This window comes from Meriones unguiculatus, chromosome 2 (genome assembly GCF_030254825.1).
Source record: "Meriones unguiculatus strain TT.TT164.6M chromosome 2, Bangor_MerUng_6.1, whole genome shotgun sequence".
In the NCBI taxonomy this organism is placed as follows: domain Eukaryota; kingdom Metazoa; phylum Chordata; class Mammalia; order Rodentia; family Muridae; genus Meriones; species Meriones unguiculatus.
In genome coordinates, this window is record NC_083350.1 from 185,823,095 (window position 1) to 185,847,891 (window position 24,797).

At 39.6% G+C, this 24,797-nt stretch overlaps 1 protein-coding gene across 1 annotated transcript; it reads left to right on the forward strand.

Annotated features, from left to right (window-relative positions):
- Positions 1–24,015, forward strand: Asic5 (acid sensing ion channel subunit family member 5). The gene is made up of 10 exons (XM_021663800.2): positions 1–40; positions 2,716–3,022; positions 8,257–8,494; positions 10,468–10,593; positions 12,345–12,494; positions 13,387–13,534; positions 15,523–15,579; positions 17,681–17,849; positions 22,349–22,440; positions 23,761–24,015. The coding sequence occupies exons 1-10, from the start codon at positions 1–3 to the stop codon at positions 23,919–23,921; spliced, it is 1,488 nt and encodes a 495-aa protein (XP_021519475.1). The 3' UTR covers positions 23,922–24,015.
- The last annotated feature ends 782 nt before the right edge of the window (positions 24,016–24,797 follow it).

Consider the following 24,797-nt stretch of genomic DNA (forward strand, 5'->3'; position numbering starts at 1 on the left):
ATGGAACATACTGAGAAATCAAAAGTGCATGCCGAGAAAGGTAGGAACAGCTACACCCTCCATTCCCGAGACCAGGAAAAGCAGAGAGCGGTTTGAACCCCTGGGAAACTGGAGTCCAGTATTATTTTCAGAGTAACAAAGATGAGTTCAAAAATGAATAATACCGTTTTAGTAGGAATAGAATAACTTAGGAGGACTCAAAAATAATATTGATGTTAGTGTATGCTGCAATCAGTTTTTGTTGTTTCTTGGCTTGTTTCTATGGAGTATATGCTTGTCTACTGTCTCTAACTGCTTCTGTGGAGACCAGCCTTTATGTCAGGGCACAGACCTGCCACAGATGTGCTCGACGGAATTCAGCTCTGTGAGGGAGATTCGAAGCCTCTGCTGTGCGGATTGGCAGGCCCTCCCTGCAGGCTCTGAGCTTTTTGACAGGCATGGATTGCCCTGCAGTTTCATTTTTCACCTGAAACACTCATTTCGAAAATGACTACGTTTCTAACAAACAGCAGAAGATGCGACAGTAAAGTTAACACAACTGTCAGTGAGCATATCTTGATTAGAAAGCTGATACCTGAGGGTAGACCTGCCATGTGCTGTTCCGGCTCGTGTTTGCAGCCAGCTGGCCTCTGCCTAGCCAGATACTCACTTCTAGGTTAGTCTTCTCACACTCTTCCCATATCCCTTCAGGCAGAAGTGAGAGCTGCCCAGGGACTGAGGTTTGGTTTTGTTTTTAATTAGGGTAAAGTCTTCATAAATGCTTCTAAGTAATGATTAAGTAAGAAGAATTGATCACAATTAAAATTATTTTGATAATTAATAATAACAAGTTTTTTCAGCTTTCTGATTTTATGTGAAACTTTGCCAGAGGTTTTGTGTGTGTGTGTGTGTGTGTGTGTGTGTGTGTGTTGGCTATTTTTAATATGTGCTGGTTAACCTGATACTAAAAGAAATGTTATGTAATACTGTTATAGATTTTGGAACAATTCCAGCCAATGGTATTGATACAAACATGACTATATAGTTTAACATTGTTACATTTTCTGTGTGTCTGTGTGCTGTGCCTGAAATATGAAATTTTAGAAAACGTTGATACCATTTATATCATTAGTTATTCCAAACTGAAAAAAAATCTTAAATTATTGGTTAGAGAATAGCAAGATATTAAAAATTAACTCAATGATAAGAAACGATTAGAGCCTTTGGATGAAAATTAATGCTGCAGAATTTATAAAAATGATATTTGTTGACTTGAAGCAAAGCTTTAAATTTTTTTTTTTTTTTCCAGAGCTGAGGACCGAACCCAGGGCCTTGCGCTTGCTAGGCAAGCGCTCTACCACTGAGCTAAATCCCCAACCCCAGCTTTAAATTTTAAAATAACTTTATTGCAAGAATTCAGGAGGCTTTTAAGTTCTTGTTTATTTCTTTTGTTTTTGAGATTTGTGTTGTTATTTTTATTAGTATTATTAGTGTGTGTGCCGGTGTGTGTGTGTCCAAGATGTGTGGTGTGCGCCTGCATCGTGAACATGTGTGGGGCTCACGTGACAGCTCTGTCGTGTTCATTCTCTCCTCCTACCTTCATGTGCGTTCTGAAGATGCGACTCAGATCATCAGGCTTGCATAGCAAGCACCTTTACCCGTTTAGCGCCAGTCAGCTAGCCGTCTGGCTTGTCCAAGAACTCATTTGTTAAATGAGAACATTAAATCATTTCTTAAAACCCCGACTATTTAACCATTTGCTGCATCACGACTAGAGAAATAAAGTATTTACTAACGTGGAGTACTTCTTGTGGTCTACGTGATGCAGTGAACTTTCTCCAATCACTGTGCTATGTAATATAAAAAAAACACACGGGAGATGTTATTGTCAGTTAGAGGAAGCAGAAGGAGAATTCGAAACCTGGCTGAAGTTGCCTAGGTTACGAGAGCAGAAGCCTAGCCCAGAAGTTGAAGCCGCTGATTGCAGGTGAATGTCATCTTAAGCCAGCAGGGAGGCTCCGGATCTTCTGGCACCGCGTGGAAAGAATATCAACCAAAGGGACTCCTGGGTGGCTACTTTATATATTACCAAATATATTTATTAAAACCTTCATTAATCTCCACCAACTGATATCAATAATCATTATTTAATTGCTTACTGGGAATCTCAAAAGTATGAGTTCATTTTCTAAACGGTAGGAAGCTGATCAAACCCCTGAGCTGACGAACAGACATTCTGATGAACCAACAGAGGAGCAAAGCAACTGCACAAAAAAGCACACAGTGTACAGAGGTCATAGCGCTAAAGGTTACAGCACGGTGACCGAGACCAATTGAGGCACTCATTGCCTGTAAGTCACTTGGAACTCTCAGGAGAATAAGCCTACTCCATCCCAAAGAACTGTGTGATTCCCAGGGGACTGTGTTTAAAGGTTATGGGCTGTCACGAACAACTCATTGGAAATTAGACTTAACCACACACCAGTATGCCACCAACGCCGCTTTCCTAGCCAGAGCTGTTTCTAGATGGCATTAGCAGAGCGGCAGTGGACTGACCTCGCTGGCATATTTACTGAGTCCTGAGTAAGTCATCACATATGAAATGATTTGGGGGCCTTTGTGAATTGCCTCTGAGGACTAACCTGTTCTGTCATGTTTGATTAGTGGTTTTTATGAATAGCTTTAAGTTTTTCTAGCTTGTTGACTTGTTTTTGTCTAATTTTTTATGGGCACTAGGACTCTTGGGAAAGATAAGGCGTTGCCTCTCGAACAGACCCCTGCCATCTGCGGCTGACCGGAAGAAGTTCGGTCACGACTTCGCCGTCTCCACTTCCTTTCACGGCATACACAACGTTGCGCAGAACGACAGCAAGGTGCGCAAGGCGATCTGGCTGTCTGTGGTGATGGGCTCGGTCTCGCTGCTGGTGTGGCAGATCTACAGTCGCCTGCTCAATTACTTCACGTGGCCAACCACAACGTCTATAGAGGTTCAGTACGTGGAAAAAATCGAGTTCCCGGCGGTGACATTCTGTAACTTGAACAGGTATGAATCCTTGATGCAAGCATGTTTTTAAAAAAATTAATTTTAGTATAAACTTATCTGGATGTTTAACAGGTGTTCTGATGTAGTATTTAAAACATTAGCACTTTACAACTGAACTTAAAGTACAAAGATCAGGAAATAAACTTGCTAATTTCTCCAGCCACTCATTTTCCTTTCCCTCATTACCTTGTGTAGTAATATGCTAGGTAAATGCCAGCCCAGTGCAATGGCTAAGCAGATAAAAAACAGCCTGGTTTCCTGGACTCAGGTATTCTAGTGAGAGCAGGGTCTCACTGTGTAGCTGAGTGATTATTAAGTACCAGGCTCTCCTTGTGAAGTGTGTATGGAGTGGAGGACAAGAGGGAGAACTCACAAGGGCCCCAAGGCACAGCACGTGAGGATGTGAGGTTTGGTTGTTTGTGTGCTAGGCTGTCTACCTTAGCAGAGGTGGGGCTACCCGGACACCCAAAGGTGTGCCTCATGGTCAGTTGCCTGGGGCCCTGAGCTCGGAAGAGCATTACACCCAGCTGAGTTCTCTGCTGCCACTCTCAAGCTCTGTAGTTGTAGTTACTGTACCAGGCCAGTAGTGAGATGTATATCTCACAGCAAAGCCTTAGGACTGTGTAGCATGAGGCTTGAAAGATCATAGGTATGAATTCTGCTGGATGGGGGTGTTCTTTAAGACTCATAGGCTATTAATGAACTGACCATGGACCTTCATCTTCTAGTGTGTGTGTGTGTGTGTGTGTGTGTGTGTGTGTGTGTGTGTGTAGAGAGAGAGAGAATACATGAATATGTATTCATTCATTTTGTGTATTTTCTGTAATATCAGTTCAAGTAATGCAGTTTTCTTTGTTTTGGGAGGCAATTCTAGAACTAGTAGTGGCTACAATGTTCATGTTATAAAAGGTTTGTGTGACCTCTCAGCCTTCAAAGCTTCAATGTATGCATTAAGGTGTCAGAAAGCAAACATAAGCCAACCTTCTCACAAGGGGAAAGATCTTCAGCATTCATTGCTTCTCACTACTCAAAAGCTTGTATTCTGACAAGGGCAAGGCTTGCTTGTAGCTACACTTGATTGAAAGAAGCTGATACACCGGAAGGACCATATGGGGGGGATCCACAGTCGCTGTTCCCAGGGAACCATCTATAACTAGTGGGCAGAAATGTCTTCAGAGACTGAACCATTAACAGTATTCGGTCTGAAGGAAATGGAGCCAAAGAAGACAGGACCCATCGGAGTGTTTACTTACGAAAAGTCAGAGCTAATGGGGAAGCTCTGTTCAGCTTACACAAGGCTCCTCCCTATCACCCTTTCTGTCTCAGCGTGACAAACATTGCCCTCCTGGTAGATCTGGGGAAAAAAAAGCAAAGCTCCCCATGCCTCACCTCCCAGCCAAGCTTCCAGTGTATCTTGGGAGAGTCAGGCCCCAGCATGTGTCCAGGCCCATGTGGCAGAGAGTGTTTTACATGAGTGTGACTTGGGAGCATATCTTTGACTCTCTTGTGTCAGGTGGAAGAGAAGTGTCACGGACTCTGCTTCTAACACTCTCTAGTGTGCAGCTACTTACCTATAGGAAATTGAGAGCTGACGTGAGAAAATGGTGCTCAGGGTTCATGATAACTGAGAAGGGACCAAAAATTTCAATAAGTCTCTGGGGCGTGTGTGTGTGTGTGTGTGTGTGTGTGTAGGTGAGAGTGCAAATCACAGGCTTATCCTATTCTGGCCTAACTGACACAATTCTATTCACTAAAAGCCAGGTTATTAAACAGAACATAATGAATGTAAAAATGCTGAAGATGAAAAGAAAAATAATGTAAGAAAAAGTCATAATAATGCTTTGTATAATTTTCACACTTTTAGAAAAGGCCATACATTCTTATCAGTTTCAGTATTTTAAAAGTAACATTGCATTTTGCTTGAAAGAGTAATGCAGTCGCCTATGACTTCATTAATATCAGCCTTTTCTTGCATCAGGGTTTGCTATACTCAATGTCACATTCAATATAGTCTTCATGTATTAAGCCTAGTAGATGCCTGTTGTAGTTTTCACTCAGCTTCACTTACAGTTTATGAAAAACGTCAATTACTTTCAATTTTTAAAAGTTTCTTTACATAAAACAATGAAAAGACAAGAGGAGCTAATCTCATAAAGGTCTATTTGGCACAATGTCAAAAAAATTAAGTTGTGCGATAGAATCTGGAAAACGAGCTATTATTTATGGATATTATTTGGAACCAAGTTAGTAAATTATAAACAGCTCTGTGCCAATTTTCTGCTAAATGTTATTTTTATAGTACTCATCACATATTTCCATTACATTTTGCCAAAATGATCTTTTTCTCTTCTACTAAAACTCGGGACAGCACTTATAGGTAAGCGCTCATGTGTTAGGCATTGTTTGACACAGCTCAAGTCTGTCTCATCATCTGCATCTTCTGTATAGTCACTGTGCTCATTTATTTTCCCCAAATTGGTGTGACTATGTGCGTGCATATGTGTGCATGAAAAATACATAGTCCCACCCTCGCCGCCTCTCAATCCCGCCTTCCTTCCCTCCCTCATCTCCTCCCATGACCCTTCCCCAGTCCACTGATAGTGGAGGATTTTTAATTAAATGTGATAAAGTATTTTTTTAGTTAGTGAGAGAACAATAAGATGCCACAATCTTCTAAAGGGGAGTCCAAAAGTCATTCTTCTTCAGGTATCTTCACTTTAAAATTACCAGTAAAGTACTAGGTTTCTTGTTAATACATGATCTGCTTAGATATCCTGGCAGGAGTCAATGGAGTGCTGATCTGGGCATTAATTCAGCCATCTACTGAAACTTTTTATTTTGGGTCACATGGTTTTAGAAAGTGAGTTTAGAGCCACTGGTGTATATAAGAATTCATTTAAGAATTGTTTTCCAGGAATTAGTTGGCTTACAGAAATCATTGAATTTTCTTACATTTTACTATATATTCTTCATAAGTTAGGGTCAATGGATACCGTATATATATATATGATTTTGCAAGGATAAGTTTCATGATAGATTATAGCAAACGTTGTGGGAACAAGGAGCAAGCTTTGTCTTGCAGTTTCAAGTTCTGAATCTTGCACGCAGGAACTCTAACTTTGGCCTATACCCCAGCCATCAACAACTTTTTCTAAAATATAATTATTTAAAGCATGCATAAAAATTGAAAAACTCAGTGGATGATATTTTGGTTTTATGTTGAGTATTACACTGTATAAAAACTTTATTTCTTTGTTTCTAATATTACTAGGCTTTATCTACATCATACAATACAACAAAATTACCTGTATGATCTCAACTTTCATTAGTGTAACAAATATAGTTAAAGAGAATATTTTAAGCTTAATGCTTCCTTACTAATTTTATTAACTATACACTCATAGGAGGGCTAATTGTTTAATTTTGAGAACTAATTCACTTCATTTCAAAATAATTGCATACTCATTTTGAAAGTAATCCTGAAAGAGGCATTGCCTCATAGCCTCCACAGGGCTTCCAAGGTGGCATGGTGACTACTGACTCAGCGTGAAAACCATGCCTGCCGCCGAAATCTGCCAGTCACTATCTCCTGAAAAATGGTTTGCAGAAATTATATTGACTAAGAGAAGGGAGGCTGTAAGGCATCATGACATTAAGAAGAGTGTCAGGAGTGTGTCAGAGTGAGGAGGTTGTTTACAGGGCTGGGATGGAGCTGGCTGTGAGAGGACCAGAGCTGGAGGAGTGAGACTTGAGAGTATGTCGGATGCTGGTCATGAGAACAATCGTTACACAACAGCTACAAAACACCATGTAATATTGGCTTGGGTTTTTGTTTGTTTGTTTTGTATTTATTGGAAGAAGATTGGAAATGGCTGATACTAGAAAGAAAACATTTAGAGATAAAACATTTTGTAAAGAAAGCTATGTGGACTCAGTGAGTTACACACACACACACACACACACACACACACACCAATAACAAAGAAGAGATGGTAAATTGGGAGGTAGACACAGGAAGAGTTGGATGGGGAAGGAAGGGTGGGAGCGATACATACAGAGAGCCCATCTATGAACTTCTCAAAAGGTTTAAATTCAAATAAATAAATACAATGCAATGAAAATAAAGATTAACAGTTAAATAATAATGTAACATAATTATTGTCACCACCAGGATATTTGTAGATATTAGAAACGTGGAAAAATATACCAAAAGCTCTGATCATGTTTGATATTACTTTCTGATAATCATTTTATAAGTAGCTTAACAGAAACTACTAAGTAAATAAATAACCCTTCTTTGACAAGAGAAAAGTGAGAATAAAATCTAGGTCAGGACCACCATGAGATAGCAACTCCCTTCATGCAAGAATGGTTATTTCTAAAAGGAGAGGGAGGCTGTGGAGGAAGCATAACCTTTGCATACTGCTGGGAATTAAATTATTACAGCCATGTGGAAATAGGACTGTGCTTACTCAGGACTCAGCTAAATACAGAGCTGTCATTATCCGGAAAGCCTACTATTGGCTACTTATTCAAAGAAAAGAAAGCCAATATGCAAAACAGATATGTGCATGCCAATAACAATTGCAGCATCATTCACTGCTCAGCAGACAGAAACAACGCAAAAGGCCATCAGCTGATGAATGGGCAACAAGCTGCGGTCCATGCGCACAATGTGTGTCCTTGTATCCAGTATTAAATTAAAAGCCTTTCGTTTGTACTGAGGATGGAGCTGGAGAGCATTATGCTCAACCAAGTAACCTAGGGATGCTTAACCTGCTTAAACTCCACACGCTATATTTACTTCTTATCTCCCTAATACGTATCTAACTTTTACCCTCAAAGTTAGTTAAATAAAATTTAATAGTTTTACAAAAAAAAAAAAAAGAAATTGTCAAGTCTAGAACAAGAGAAGATTCTAGAACGACATGCAAGCCATGCACTTGTATAACACGGAAGCCAATAGAGAAGAAGCCGCACGTTCCGTTCTGTGCCGTCAGTCAGGGAGCAGAGAGGAAGGCTCACGTCAAGGTTTATAGGACGAAAGTAGGAAATCACCAACTATATTCTGAAAGAATGTGAGAAATAAGGAACTTAAATAAAGATTTCAACATGATGCACAGGAGGAAATCCTTAACAAATATCGCCATTTGCCAATGTGGTTTTGCAGTGTTTCTGTCACCTAGAGAATTCAGTTTTATCATTCTCACCGATGCCTTTATTCCCACTAACAGATTCCAAACAGATGCTGCATCCAAATTTGGCATCATTTTCTTCTTATGGGACATAGTCTCCAAAGTCCTCCGCCTCCAGGAAGTCAGTGCCAACCACACCAGCCCTCCAGAGGCTTTAGATTTTGTTGCAAATCAACAAAACTTCAGCATAACAGAGTTTGTCAAGAAAAACGGTTTTTATCTCAACCACGACACTTTGTTGCACTGTGAATTTTTTGGAAAAACATGTGGTCCAAAGGTAATGGTTGAACATTTCTCCAAATATAATAAAAACAGTAGACGATGATTTTATTCTGTTTTGTTCACAAATAAAATCAATCCATTGAGAGAAATCAACCCAAGTTTATGCAAGTACGTTTCATTAGCTCTGCTAAGTTCTGCTTTGCAGTAGCAGGAGATGTGGGGTCCATGTGAGACACATTTCTTCTTTCAGGAAGTTGTGTAGGGGCCGGAGAGGTAGCTGAGGGGGAAGAGACTTGCTCTACAGACAGGGTGATGTGGATGCAGAACCAGCACCCTCCCAAAAAATCTGGTGCTGCTGTGTGCTTGCCTGTGACTTCTACACTGTAGGAAACAAGACTTGTCTGGGCTGGAGACCAGCCTCACTCCAGGCAATAAGGTGGAACGTGGCAGCACAGGGCACTCAGAGTTGTCCTTTGGCGTCATCACACATGTGTACATCACCACACACACCCACACATAAACAAAAATGCATACACTCATGTATATAGGCACACACGCTCACAGAGGTGGGGGCAGTTTGGAAAAAAAATGATGATGACAAAAGTTTTGAAGACCTATCGAAGCATATTTTTTTTTCAGAATAAAACATCTTAACCCGATATAATACTTTATTTTTTTTTCCTTATTCTTTATCAACCTGTTTGAAGAAATTATTTTTCTCCGCCTTAAGCACCTATGGCACTGTATCTAAGCTAGTAGCACTTTCTGAGAGCACACAGAAAATGAGCCTTCCAGCTGTCAGCTAAGAACTGCATGGCTCATGCAGGAGATATGCAGACAGCTTCATATACATAGCATCTAAAACTCAGTTTTAGTTGCTTACACAGATGTTCTAAGATTAAGTACAGCATGACTCGATTCTGAACTTTTGTTTCCCACATCTTTAATTCTCTATTCTATGAGATAGACTCATAGTGATTATCAGCTTCATAGTCCCGTGATGCAATAACAGATAAGGGAAATTCCCAGGAAAGACTTGATAGTGATGAAGACAAGCAGCAGGAGGCCTGAACGCTAACTTAAGGATACAGGGAGGCGGGGAGGGGAGAAGGTAAGAGGAAGGAGGCAAGGGGGGGGTGCTCTTCTTCCTAGCTTTGTACTTACTAATACATTTACATTTGATACTGGGAAAATTTTTCACCAGTAATAATATACATTACAGAAACCCAATTCTAGTAATCTGTGAAATAAAACAATATGAACTGGGTTAGTTAACTGAGTAACCTAAGAGCAGACAGGGATGGCTTTAGAAACTGCTGTACCGGCCTAGTGGTGGTGGTGCACACCTTTAATTCCAGCACTAGGGAGGCCGAGACAGGTGGATATTTGTGAGTTCAAGAGCAGCCTGATCTACAGATTTAGAAAACTCTCTTCCAAAGAGCCTCCCCTTACTTTGATTCTGCCTTTCTGTCTCCTGACTGGGCCTGCCTGCTTTTGGCATGCTATCCCCCCACAGAGAGCCAGCAATTCAGCCACCTGTAGCTTTCTCACAGTGACACACCAGCACTCAAGAACTCAGGCAAAGTCCCACCATGTGTTCTTAAGCCAGTGGCCTAGGAAAGAGGCTGGGGTATGCAGGGCATCCCAGTGTATACAACAGGCGTATCTCTGTGGAGGAGGAAGCAGGCTATCAAAAGAGGTCAATGGGAAGCAGAACATGACTGCTCCCCAGAGAACACTGGCATGGAGCGGTGACCTCTCAACGAAGGGTGTGGAAGCCATCACCAAAGGCTAAAAATATGTTTTGATGAATGATTAATTTAAAAAGAGGTAGAACAAGGTATTTTAAATTGTAAAAACAATAATTCTTAATTATATATGAAAATGTATCATTTAAAATCTTTCTGATATAGGCATCCGCATATATATACATATTTGCAAGTATAAAAATGATAGAGTAATCGGAATTTGGGGGCATTGAAAAATCCTCACTGATTGTGTTTCATTTGGTTCAATTCCATATTGGAGGATTTCAGACACGTCTTTACTGAATACGGGAACTGCTTTACTTTCAACCACGGTGAGAACATCCAAAGCAAGAATAAAGTAAGCGTGTCTGGGAGAGGCTTAAAGCTGCTGTTTGATGTCCAACAGGTAACCACTTCACTTCCTTTTGGTCTGGGTAGAAAAGCCCAGTGAATATGCACAGGTTTCCATCTCCAGCATGAATATTTGCTATGTCGAATAACTTCTACCTGTTGAGTTTATTTCACCCCTTCCTGATTTATCTGAATGCACCATGGATTGTGAATTACTGTTGTCTTAGAGTTTCAGAAAGTAGGTTCTTCAGGCATAAGCTACATACTTTTCACTGTTCTACTAACTTCTAGTATCATGATTCCAGAGATCATTCATTCAGCAGAGTAAAGAAATTGAGAGTTCTATCATGATGCTATGACAGTATCATTAAAAGCTTAATGGTAGTAGGATTTTCATCTGAACATGGAAACAGGCTTTGAGAACTCTGTGTATACTTTATTAGTCATATAATTCTTCTCTGAGAAAAAAAGTCCTTCCTTGGAAGAATAAAACACAAATCACGTTTCCTTGGTGATTGAGGTTTGTAACTGACCCAGAAAGTTGTATTTGCACCTGGACTCAGGTGTTTCAGCATCTAAGAATTGTACTGCTCTGGTTTCAAAGGTGCTGGGTGAATAGTCCCCACCGCTGCCCTCTGCTACCAAGGGTTTATAGATCAGGATTTCTGCCATACTGGCATATATTGAATGACAAACAATGAACGGCAAAGACTCGCCTTGAGTCACAGCAAATTATTGTATCCTCCATAAACATGAATGAGGCAATGACTGCCTAGGAAGAACCTCCGTTAATATGGTATTGATAACTTCTTCCTGTGTCCCACTCAAAATAATTGGATTTATGGCCAAACACAACCCTACACTCAGAAAATATTTGGTTAATATTTAAACTATTTAGCTAATAGCTCTAGCATTCACTTAAACATTAATTTTAAATTGTATTAGTGGAAAATCTGTAATATTTGCATTTTATAATTAAAACCTACATATTTAATGTTCCATAACCAAATTGCACATAGCTATTTCTATAAGCCAACCTAATCAATGTCTCTTAGAAGGTTTTAACAAGTCCAGGAGAAATGGGCCTCTGAGTTACAGAAACGTAAAGCATACTCCACAAAACTAATTACACAAGAGTGGACTGATTCACCGCATACTCTTTTTATGTGCACATCCAGTCTCATCCTTACTGCCTGAAACTACATAAACATGATGCTATGACAGTATCATTAAAAGCTTAATGGTAGTAGGATTTTCATCTGAACATGGAAACAGGCTTTGAGAACTCTGTGTATACTTTATTAGTCATATAATACGAGCAATTTATGTGTTAGAATGCTTACCTGACATAGATTTATATAGTAAAAGGTGTTAAAGAAATAGTGTTACCCTTCACAACTTTGAAGAAGTCACTTGAATTTTAAATAAGGTCTGGGCTTTAATTACACAGAGGAGATTGTCCAGTGATTACCTGATACACTTGCAACAAAAAAGAAAAGTCAAGTAGAAACTTCTGAAAGACATCTAGGTGGGGAGGAGAGAGGAAGTGAGGTCATCAGTGGAAAACAATGTGGATTCATTCATGCAGGAGCAGCGGACACAGGTGTATTGTACACTCTTGGAAGCAGCCACCTCTGCGATTGAGCAGAAAGGGCCATTTTAGATACCCAACTCCACACCTCTCGCCACAGTAGGATGAAGCCTGACATGATGTAACTAGCGCTAGGAAGTGTAGTACACCATGAATCGATAAAACCAAGCTTTGAGCTCCCGTGGAACTATCATCCCTGTGTGTGTCCACTTCAGGAGGAATTTATTGATAATCCCATCCCTGGCTTTGCTGATGCCGGGATCATCTTTGTTATCCACTCACCAAAGAAGGAGCCGCAGTTCGACGGCTTGGGCTTGTCCTCTCCTGTGGGAATGCATGCACGGGTGACCATCCGCCAACTGAAGGTAAGAACTTGGGAGATGGACAGACAGACTTGCTTGGTAATGAATGCATTAAGCACACAAATAGCCTCATTCATAGAAGACACTTTTCTCTCATGCTTTTGAACCATAACTGAAAAGGCCAACACTTTATTTCAGATTCTTTTATTTATTTTTTAATCTGGAGGCTCCTGGGTGGTATACGGCCATGGATTCCTGTGTAAAACCTGAGTGAGCATGGGAAATCTATTAACTCCAAGTCAACTTCAGATCTTATTTTAAAAAGGACCAAAAAGTCAGCTTCAGAATGGAATGTTTCCTCTGTGAAGCCATTTGCAAAGAAAAGACAAACAAACAAAATTCAACTAAGTGGAAGAGCAGCGGCCATGGAGACAAGCCAGGGTTTCAGGCTTCCATTTGACAGCCTTTTACTCAGGAACTTCTTTAACTTCATGAATTTTCATTCACTCCCTGTACTCTTGGACCATGGGCAGCTTTCCCTTTCCAGAGAGAGAAAGTTGAAGTGAAGTAACATAAAGAAAGCTCCTACTCACTGCACATTAAATAACAGTTGCTTAATAAGAGATTGACTTTCGTCACATCGGTTGACGGTGTGAGTAACGTGAGTGAGATGGTGACTAACCTTGGCTAAGTGGTTTTTCTTATGTGAATTCAGTTTTAGAATGATTGGCCTGTCTGATGCTTTCCTTAACAATTAGGTGAAAGGTGTAAAGGCTGCTCTCATAATGGCCTTCAGGGACTTTTAAGATAAAAGTGTAGACAAATGGTTAAATTTAGTGTACTGAAAAATAAATAGAAAACTATGAGGTAAGTAAAAGTGTACAGTGTCCTTTAAGGGAAAATGTGGCTCATCAGAAGCCAAGTCTCCTAACTCTCTCATCTGCTCCACCTCCAGACAGTCCACCAGGAGTACCCATGGGGAGAATGCAAGCCTGACATCAGGTTGAGGAGCTTTTCCACCTACAGCACATACGGTTGTCTGAAGGAGTGCAAAGCCCAGCACATACAAAAGCTGTGTGGATGTTTGCCCTTTCTGCTTCCAGGTAGATGGACACTGATAACATCTCTCCACACTGCTAAATTTGAAGCCTAGGAAATTGGTGTGCCCTCAAATTGTTTCCCGTTCTCATGAAAGTCTACACTGGAAAATGACCCACTTGCCAAATATTATCTTACTTGGTACAGTTGAAAGCATGGAGGCGTCACAGGGCTTTCTGGGAAAGAAAGTGATGCTGTCAGCCTAGGTCCTCAATTCTTACTTAGAAGGTTAAAATCAGACATTCTTAAATACCTTCAGTTGCATGAATTTCAAAGGTTTTGCAATTTGAAATAAAAAAAAGAACAGGTCATGTATACATATATAACACTACAGACCCTAAAGGTCCCACTGTTGGGTAATTATTTGCCTTGGGACTGTGAAAGAAACTCCAAGACTTCTTTGCTCACAGTTTCAGGTATTTTCAAGACCAGGAATCTCTTAGGAAATCCCTGAAGAAGGCATCACTGCAGAAGGCTAAAACCTGGGTCTGATATCACATTTTCCTGTCCAGTTAATGTCATATCTCTTATGTGCTTCTTATAGAATGGGGAGAATTCTGTCCTCCAGAGCAGGGTGCTTATAAGAATGAAACAAGTAACAAAAATAGAGATAAAGCTATAGAAATGATGAACACTTTATGTTTTATTTATTCTGCTGCCTATCCTTGGATTGTTCATAAAGAGATGTGGGCTATTAGAAAATTGAAAATGGAGAGATCAAAGCCAGTTTGAGTTTATCGTTTGCTACTGTGGCCTCTCTAAATCACTCATATTCTCTGTCTCTCTCTCTCTCTCTCTCTCTCTCTCTCTCTCTTTCTCTTTCTTTCTCTCTGGCCCTCACTTCTTCCCTCTCTCTCTGTGTCTATCTGTCTGTTTGTATCTCTATATCTTTCTCAATAAAGACTCACAGAAATACTGTTGACTCAATAAGCACTAAAGAAAATGAAGGCAAGTTCTAGAACATGATTTCTCCTTCCTCCCCACTCTTGCCCCTCCCTCCTTCCCTTCTCCCCCTCCTCCTCTTCTTTTAAATTCTTGAATTTGAGACACAAATAACCTTCCCTTTTAGTCTCACAAGCTTTCTTAAAATTGTCCACAATTCTCAGACTTAGAGGATTCTTGAGTAAATATTGTGGCCAACCTCAGAGATCACACTTATTATAACACTAAAGAAATATTCTTTTAGACCCAATGGCCATGGTTTTTAAAAATCAGCCCAGGAAGTAAGCCCAGGAATACTGTAATTTGATTTTTCTTCTTTGTCTCAAGGTCTACATCAGGTGCATTAGAAATATTGGCACTTACATGCCCTTATCCAACCAATAAAGGCAGCTCATCATTGTGTGTAAAGATATTTTGTATATATGCATATTAATATTACTAACAGTAATATGCTAATAAAGACAGAGAGAGCAGGATACAAGCTAGAGTAATGCAAGTCCTCTCCAGCTGAATGGTTTAGGACAAGCCACTTTCTGAGGCTTAATTCATCATCTGTAAAATGATAATTCCTACATCATAAGATTATGAAATGGATAAAATAAGGTAAAAATTGTAGCAGCAACTGTAAACTCAAAAAAAAAGAGCATTAAAAAAAATGAAAACTTGAGGTCACAAGCAAAAACAATCAAAAACATTGTTCTCAATAGATCCTTTCCTTGGATTGGATTCTGAAATGTTTGCATATCTATGTTCCAAGGCTAAATGTCCATATGAAGAATGGGTAGAAGGAAGATGTGGAAAAATGATCTTTTGATTTAGGTTGCTAATTTCATCAGAACTCTGGGGCCTCTGTGTATCTCAGGGCTTCTGGGGTCTCATTGCTGGGGGTGTGCTCAGCATGATGAGGCTCTGCATTCAATCAACTACATCCTCAAAGTAGAGACTCCAGTGCCTAGAATCAAGCCCCTAAATTACCCTCTCAGACAGACGTACATTCCAATGCTTCCTCGCCTTTTCTAAAGGGAGAAATGTCTGTGTTACTGTTTTTAAGGAAATGGTGTGGAATGTGATCTACTAAGATACTACAACTGTGTGTCTCCCATCCTCGGTAAGTGGCTTCTTCTACTTTCAAAGCATACATGAGAATTATTTAGTTACAAGACACAAAATAACACTGTGGATAGACCAGATACGAAAAAAGCTGTATAAGGAACTGTTAGAAGCTCTCTAATACTCACTACATAAAAATAGATAGTAAAAGAAAATTTCCTCTGCCTACCATATTCTATTTTTTGTATAATATGATCCATACACATAACTTTATGTTTCTGTTTTTGAGTCATTGATGCCCATTTGTCTAAGTTAAAGGCACCCAACAGCAGAGTATCAACAAGAGCTCAGAGGGTTATTTCCAAATCTTTATGTTGTTTATAACTCTGTCTTCTATGTTATCAAAATACCCTTGATTTTTATTGCATTACTAAAACTTTGTTTTGTTTGGGTTTTTGAGGCAGGATTTCTCTGTGTAGCCTTGGCTGTCCTGGACTTGCTTTGTAGACCAGGCTGGCTTTGAACTCACAGAGGTCTGTCTGCCTTTGCCTCCTGGAGTGCTGGGATTACAGGCGTGGGCCACCATGCTGTCCAATCATTTATATTTCTAAGAACCATTCTTTCATTTAATTCCACATGTGCCACATGTAGCATCTTGCTGTAAATGAAATCATAAACACACACATCTTAAGCATTGACAACGTAAACTGATTTATTTCACCTAAATATTTTATAGACCCCAATATTGTATTTAGCAAGAGGAGAAAGGATTCACTTTAACTCACAGTTCGAGCTTACATACAGTTCATTACTGTGGGGAGATCAAGTAGGAAGTAGGAGCTGTGGGTGATATCACATACTACAGCCACTGTTAAGAGCAGGGAAGAGTGAACTGGTGGATGCACACTTGATCTCGCTTTCCTTCCTTCATTCACACAGTTCAAGATGCCTTAAAGCAGTGGTTCTCAACCGTTAATACAGCCCCTCACACTGGGGTGATCTCCCAACCATAAAATAATTCATGTTGTTACTTCATCGCTGTAATTTTCTACTGTTATAAATTATAATGTAAATATCTGTGTTGTCTGATGCTCTTAATTGACGTCTATGAAAGGGTTGTTTAATTTCCAGAATAGTCACAACCCACAGGTTGAAAATCTAACTCTGTATCAAGTGTTTCCACTGACAGATAGCAGGTGTTCCCGTATCAATTAATATAATGTAGACAGATGTGACCACAACAAAGCTTATCTAGGTAATACTTAAAGAGTCCCTTCCCAAATTTTTTAGGTTTTGTTAAGTTGACAAAACTAGCCTTTATAATATTGTGTGAAAGTCTTTTTGTCTAACCTATTTTAGAAATATCCTTAAGATAGCAGCAGTGGAATTAGTATTTTCATTTAAATGGTTATAAAATATTCTAAGGTGTGCTTATGAGGTAGAACTTATATTTCTCTTTAGTTTCAAACCAAACATGCAAATGTCACATTGAAAACAAAATAAAAATCAAAATTATGTGAATGTGAGTGTGTTGAGTGTGTCAGAGCACATGCATGTGAGCGATTCTATGAGAACAGATTCTATGAGTATGTTCTATGAGAACATATGAACAGTAAGTTTATATGAGTATGTTGGATCATGTGTGTGGGGGATAGAAATGTACAGTGGAACAGAGGTGAGAAGGTAACAAAGCCTGATAGATGGAGAACATGGTGGCTGCCTGAGAAGCTAGGGGACCATGGGAACAAGAAACCTTAAGCCAACAGAGTCCGTCAAACCAGTTTAGAATACATCTAAAGATAAGTGTCATTTAAGCCACTGACCTGCAGAATTCTATCCATGTGTTCCTCTCCAAATGGCATGGCAAACACCACTCTCCATCCTGTTCGGTCCAAACACTTGATCAATATAGAAATCGTCCAGAAACTTCCTGGAATTTCTCATTCCTAATGAAACTCTGGCCCTAGTGGTTCAGCAGATGAAGGATTACAACTGTTCTATATTCTGTCCTGTTGGTTGTACTATCAGTAAGATAAAAACATGGTTTACTAAGATTATAGGCATACTTAGCTACTTTTTAAATACAGAAGGAAAAACAAGACTTTTCCCTCCCTCTTGAGGAATCTTCTCTGAGCGCATTGTTGCGGTTTCCCTTCCAGACCACATTGAGCTTAAGGCACTGTGCACCATGGGTACGCACAACTCCAGCTGCCCTGTGTCCTGTGAAGAGACCGAGTACCCAGCCACCGTCTCTTACTCTACTTTTCCAAGTCAGAGTGCAGCCAGACTTCTCGCCAAAAAACTGAATCGAAGCCAAGAATATATCAGGTAATGCAGGTAGTCTTATAAGTTATTCATGATTAGCATTTGTTTTTCTTTACTGAACACGTGAAGTCTCAGGGAACGACAGCCTGCTCAGTTGAAGAAGGCAATGCACATGCCATTGAGCTAACAGTGAAAATGATAGGGATTTAAAACCAGATAGAAAATATGAATGCTAGCTAATATTAGCTAATGTGTAAAAAATGACAAACTTTTACCTGTACAATCTGTGATTTGAGTCTCCTAATAACTACATAAAATACGTGGAAGAATTATTTTCATGTTACTACACCTTATTAAAGCCCACTGAATTTTAAATAGCGACCTATTGAGGCAGTCAGTGAGATGAATGGAAGTTGGTCTCTGCCCACCAAGTCTCAGTGACATGGGATTCTAACTCCAATACTAAGCACCAAATTAGTTTCCTCTTTGATGAACCATGTTGCTCCTTGCAAATTCAAAAGCTGTAATGAAATTTTAGGGAGAAAGCCAAACATATTTATAAAAAAAATATACTTTACTGTATTTTAGTAGCAAACTTCCAGAACTGGCACAGACTGAGAAATGAAAAGCCCATGCTTACCTGTTACACCACTCAAAAGAGTAATGCAGAGAAGGAGCCTGGAATTCCTGTATGGCAGCCACACTGCAAATATTGCCTGGTTGCCCTCAACAGACACTGCAAATGCTGTGTTCTCCAAAAGAACCACAATAGGCTCCTTTATAATTGTTACAAAACAAAATTGGATAAATTATAATAAATGTTTACAAAAACACTGCTGAGGCCTGTCCACTGATGAATGCATCCTTGCTGTGCCTCCCAGACAACACCCGAAGGAAAACAGACAATTTCCAGTATCTGATTCTTGACCCCATTTTCCTACTTGGACTCATATATATTCTCATATATATTGTTGAGTGCACTAGGGAGAAAAAAACAACAACAACAAAAAAACAAAACAAAACAAAACAAAACAAGCCTTAGAATTATTGCTAACAAGAAGAGAATCCTTGCCTCCTCTTTGGATGAACTACTTCCCTGCTCAGGGGACTGCAAAGCACACCTGCCTCCACCGTGTATGCAGGGTGCTAAGTGGGTGTCTTTGTAAGTGACTGTCACATGTTAGCACTCAGGCTTTTATCCTCAGAAAGGCCAACCAGGTAGGGCCTGCTTGCCTCTGGCTAGGCACCATGAAACAATAACACTGCTATAAAAGCATGGGTCTGGGTCTGTTTTGAGGTACTGAGTGATATTTTTAAAAGAGACCAGAAAGAGAGTTTTCAAACCAGAATCTTGAGGCATCTATTTCACGAGGAGCCACAGTACCTAGCCTGTAATACGATTTTTTTTCTCCACCCCAGGAAATACCCTTGCTAAGGCTTTAGAGCTACTTATTTATTTCCTGGAGTTTTATGAGCAGGCACTTTGCAACCACAGCTCAGGGAGCCAGTGTGTGTGTGTGTGTGTGTGTGTGTGTGTGTGTGTGTGTGTGTCATTTATGTTTATAGACTTAGGGCCTGAAACAACAGTAATAGTATGTTGGTTTTAGTACTTACAACTATTAAAATAATCCTATCTTAACTGATTTAAACTTTACTGATATTTGCATGGCCAAGTACCTAACTGAAAGCATGTTTTGATTCACTCTATCCTGGGGTTTGTTTTAATAAAGTTAAAAAAATATCCTTGCGTGAATACATAGACAATAGAATAATCTCTACAAATCAGAAAAATTTAAAAAGCATTTTCAACACGACAGGCCTCTGAGTAATGAATTCCAACACATAGTAGATAAAAAGACAGCCAAAAAACCCCACAGTTATATCTTTTTAAAATATACTGCCTCCAATACAGACACCTGTATCTGTTTTTAATATGGAAAGCTGTCTTGAGTGTAGTGTTACGGCAGTATCTTTAAGCATGACAGAGAACAGCACTTTTTGATGTCTCCCAAATTTAGAATATTTTATTTATGAGGTGAGTATGGTGCTGGAGATGCACTGGTGAATCAGAAACAAAATCCACAGAAATTCACGTTATCTAGTTCTTTTTCTAGTCCTCTGTTTATTACTAACAATCCTCTCTTAATTAACAGGTAGTGACCCTGTGTGTTTGTGACTAGTGATGACAAAGCCAGTAGCAGAGCAAAGGTGTCCAGACAAAGGGGGTTACCAGGATCCTAGGTGTACCTAGCTAGATGTTAGGATTCAGTTACAGTATCAGCAAACAAGTACCAGAGAGCATCTACGGAATGTTAGCAGTTGGGTGTGAGAAGCCACCTCTCAGCTAACGGCGAAGCACACTGTGCACCTTTCTCCCTGGAGCAGACTGTGGCTGTCCCGGTGTTCCATGCAGCCATTGTTGAGGACTCAGGTGGAGACAGAGGCAGGTTTAACTTACCTGAGACAGGGCACAGTGTGGCGCTGCGTCCACGCTCGCTTGTGGCAGAATTTGATCAAACCGAATGGTTATGGAAGTCGGCGTTTTAAATTGTCCTACTGGACAATTTTTTTTTTAAATAAAAGTTGCACAAAATGGTTTGTTTTGTACAAAAACAGATCATTCCCTCCAATGCCATATTAATGCCCAAGCCCCTGGAAGTTAGCAATACAGACATGGGATCAGTTCTTTTTCATCTCTTTGCTGTTTTAAAGCTGATTTTATTTTATAACAATGCTTTTTCCTAAGACAAGCAAATGTTCTTTGACCTAATAGAATGATCTCATTATTCTCTTGAGTCCCAGTTGCAGGGACTCTCATAGCTGGATGAGTCTACTGACAGAGAAAAGCTGCATAAACACCACAACAATTTTTGTGGAAGATTTTCCTCATCTCCCAGGAACACAGATGGATAGTCTCTGTAAATGATCATTATTGTTTAGCTTGGAAAGTTAAACAACTTTATCAGTGTTCATGCAAATTAAGAGCACATCAGAGAACACAAAGACGGGAATGTTACTAAAAATTCTGCATTCCCATGACAACATTGATGCTTATTTTATTTTGATAACTGTTTTATCGCTTGTAAATATTACAACTTCCACTGACAGTCTGTCTAAATGTGCATTTTCCTGTCACCCAGCATTAGATTAATGAAGATTAACTACACATATTAATGGTACATTTTCAATTAAGTATATCAGAGTATTGATCCCTAGAGTGTAAACAATAAGGAAAGTGTTTTACAGCCATGTTCCTTAGATATGTTGGAGAATGCCATGTTCTTTCAGGACACATTGCTAATGGGGCTCATTCCTCATTAAAATTCTTATTGCCCTCTGAAAATCATGTGCTAATTGTTTTCAGCACAGACAGGTTAATATTTAGCCACTTGTTTGCTGCTTTCGTCTTTAAGTTGTTGGATTTTTAACAAATATCTAAAGAGCATAGTATGTTTGGATTAAATGTCTGAGATTGGCATGGGAATGCCTCCGTGGATAAAACTTACAAGCCACACCTTGTTGTGCTCTCCGGATGACAAGTATATAGGTCGTGTAAGATGGTGTTATACTCTGTAACAGAAAAGACCTGTTTTCAGGTTTGTGGACTCAAGGGAACGACCTTGAGCAGAAGCGAAAAAGAACTCTACAGCCTCGCGCCTCACAAGTTCATGCAGATGTCTCACTCAGCGTGCCTTGGAGTGTGAGGGCATGAGCCTGACTGTGCTTAGTAGGTTGTTGGCTGTTGAGTGAATAACCGAGGGTGTTTGCTGAGGTGGGATGCCTCAAACTGAAAACACACTTCAGCCAGACAGCGATCACAAAACTCCGGGTGAGATTATGATGTCCTGAGTGGCAGAGTAGGGTTGGACACAATGGGCCTCTATACAGATGCTGACAGTTCCACAAACAAGATCAAAATCAACCAAATAAATGAGGGCAATCCAAGGTAGAGGTCTAGGAAGAGAGAAGAGTCAGGGCCTCGACTGCGTAAAGAGTCGTGGTTTTAACATGGTATCGAGCCATTCTGGACACATGTGAAGCTCTATAAAGACATTAAGAAAAGAAAGTCTTTGCTCAAGTCTGTCAACAATAACAGAAAATAGCATTTATCAGCAGGGAAGCTCCTACCCTGGCTCATATTTAATTTCTCACTAACCTGTGAGCTCAGCTCTATTACACTGACGTTGGACAAGGAAGCAACACTGCTTCTTCAGGATCATCTAGGCAACTTGGGAAAGTCAAGAACAGAATTAAAATCATAATCCAAAAGTTTATAAATATATTGGGCCACAATCAGATGATTAAATTTACTGTCTTTCTTCAGTTTTTCAAGAATGAGGCACAGCAATTTTATGAGGTGGGGGGGGGTTGTTTGTTTTTAATTTTCATTTTTTTCCAAATATCACCATAACAAGTGTGTCTTCCAGATAATGCTAACAGGATTAATACCGAGCTAGTACATGATGGCTCTAATACAACCTTAAATAATTCCTGAATCTAAAGCGGGGATCAAGAGTAATGGTGACCACTGCATGCTGTGTTCATTCTGTTTCTATGCCCAGGGAGAACCTTGTGAACATTGAAATCAACTATAGTGACTTAAACTATAAAATAACCCAGCAACAAAAGGCAGTGAGCGTGCCTGAGTTACTTGGTAAGTGTGTTGACTTCTGCTCTCATTTTCTGTCAGACTGCTTTCCTATTCGGGACTTAGGTTGTCAGTGGAGGAAGAGGAATCCTGTCCTTGCCTCCTGCCCGTGTTTACACTCCCCAGGAAACACCAGCATCTAACCCCAGCACACACTCACGTGTGTCTCAGAGGCTCACTCACAGTTGCTTTTCCTCCAAGCAACCCATCACCATGTGCCTATTGTACAGTGTTTCAGAGGTTCAAACCTCAGGCTTCACAGAGGGCTTTATCCCAGGGAGGGAAAAAGTGGTTCTAAGCAGGCAATATTATTTATTTCCTTTACAACCAGTGTCTGCTTCTGCTATTCCCAAATGGAGTCTTTAACAACCTACTGATTTCCTAGATCCCGTTACACACTAGGGGAAGGCCCATGGGAGTCACAGGAGAACATTAGATTCAGGCATAAGCCTACAGTCAGCTGGAGCAGCTCAGGGTAGGACAAGGAGGAAGCATTCAAATTCTTCAAAGCTCTAACCCAAACCAACCCCACTTCCTAAAGATGAGTCCAGGCTGACTATTAAAAAATCTTCCCTAGAAGGTAGTTCTGGAACAAGGACATCTGGGGGTGGGGGAACAGGGCCAGAGGACAAAACGGTGAATGCTGGGGTCTTGTGGATGGAGGGGATTGGGAGGTTACTTTTCAAAGTTCTCCTGGAGAATGTGGAAAGGTTTTAGAGGTAGTCATGATAAAGGCCAAAAAATGAGAATGCCCCTGTGCCTTAGACCTACAGATAAGTGGTTCTGATGTAAATGTTGTGTCTATGGATGTAGGTTGAAACATGTTTTACAATGCAGTGTTTTAAATATGTATTTTGGTTATATGGACCATTATAAATGTTTGATACAAAATATAAATAGGACACTAGGAAGGCAATTTGCACGGAAATTATCTTCTAGGAAACAGCATAATCTGGCAAGGCCATTTGGTGCCATGACCCAGTTCTGCTTGGCATTTCATGAGTGCACACTACATTGTAGTTAAAATTTCAGCTGCCATTCTAATCTTCCAAAGTCTAAATGAAACTTTTGGAAACAGAGTTTTATACATTCTCCTCTTGGAGATGATTTGTGTGAATATTATTGTCAGTATTGTTTGTATTACATTATTTATACTAAATTTTAAGAAAATATAACTAATGGATCTTCATCTATCAGTCATGGTTAAGTTACTGGATTCAAATATATAATAATGTATGCTATATATATATATATATATATATATACTATAATAATATTTACTTTTGTTTTATAAAATGTAAATTTCTTTATGGATTTTTATTACAGCAGATGTTGGTGGTCAGCTGGGCCTATTTTGTGGAGCTAGTTTGATTACAATTATAGAACTTATTGAATATGTATTCACCAATTTCTACTGGATATTTATTTTCTTTTTGCTGAAAATACTTGAAATGACCCGGAAGCCTTCTCCACCTCAAGTAGTATAGAAGAATGTTAATATTCTCTTAGACTAAGAGTGATCGTTTTGCTTTTCATAATGCATGTAATTATAATGGCTCATTTATTGTTATGGGATTTTATGTCTGGTTTGGAAAGTATAATAAAAACAATTGAAGCTTCATATTTCTATGTGTATCTCTTTTGTCTCTGTTAATATATTCTGTATTGTTTAATTATTTCTTTCTTGTACTCTCAGCACTTAAATAGTAACAGATGCACAGTAGACATCTTATACCTTTTTATAATAATGAATGGAAAAGGCATTCTTTATAACTAAGCATGTTAATCACTCCTACTGAACTGCATATAGTTGTGGTTATTATTTTGAATGTCAGCCTACCACAACCTAGAATCACCTGAAAATAGAACAACAGTTCTCAACCTGTGGGTCATGACCTCTGCAGGGTTCAATAATCCTTTCACAAGGGTAAACTAAGACCATGGAAAAACACAGATATTTGCAATATGCTTCACAACAGTAGCAAAATTACATTCATGAGGTAGCAATGCAATTAATTTTATGGCTGGAGTCACCACAACCTGAGAAACTGTATTAAAGCCTTAGGAAGGCTGAGAACCCATGGAAACAGTCTCGTTGAAGAATCCCATAGTAGAGGTTGGCTCATGGACATATCTGCGGGGGAATTGTCTCCTTCGTTAATTGACTACAGGCAGTGTAGGCAGCACCATTCCACAGGCTGAGTCTCGAACTATAAAAGAGTGAAGGAAACCTCTTAAATCAGCAAGTAGACAAGCAAGGACCCAGGCTTATATCCTCTCTCTGTTCTTGACCTCGGATGGGATTCGTCAAGGTTCTGACTTAATCTTCTCTCAGGAGTGGGCTATGATCTAGAATTTTAAGT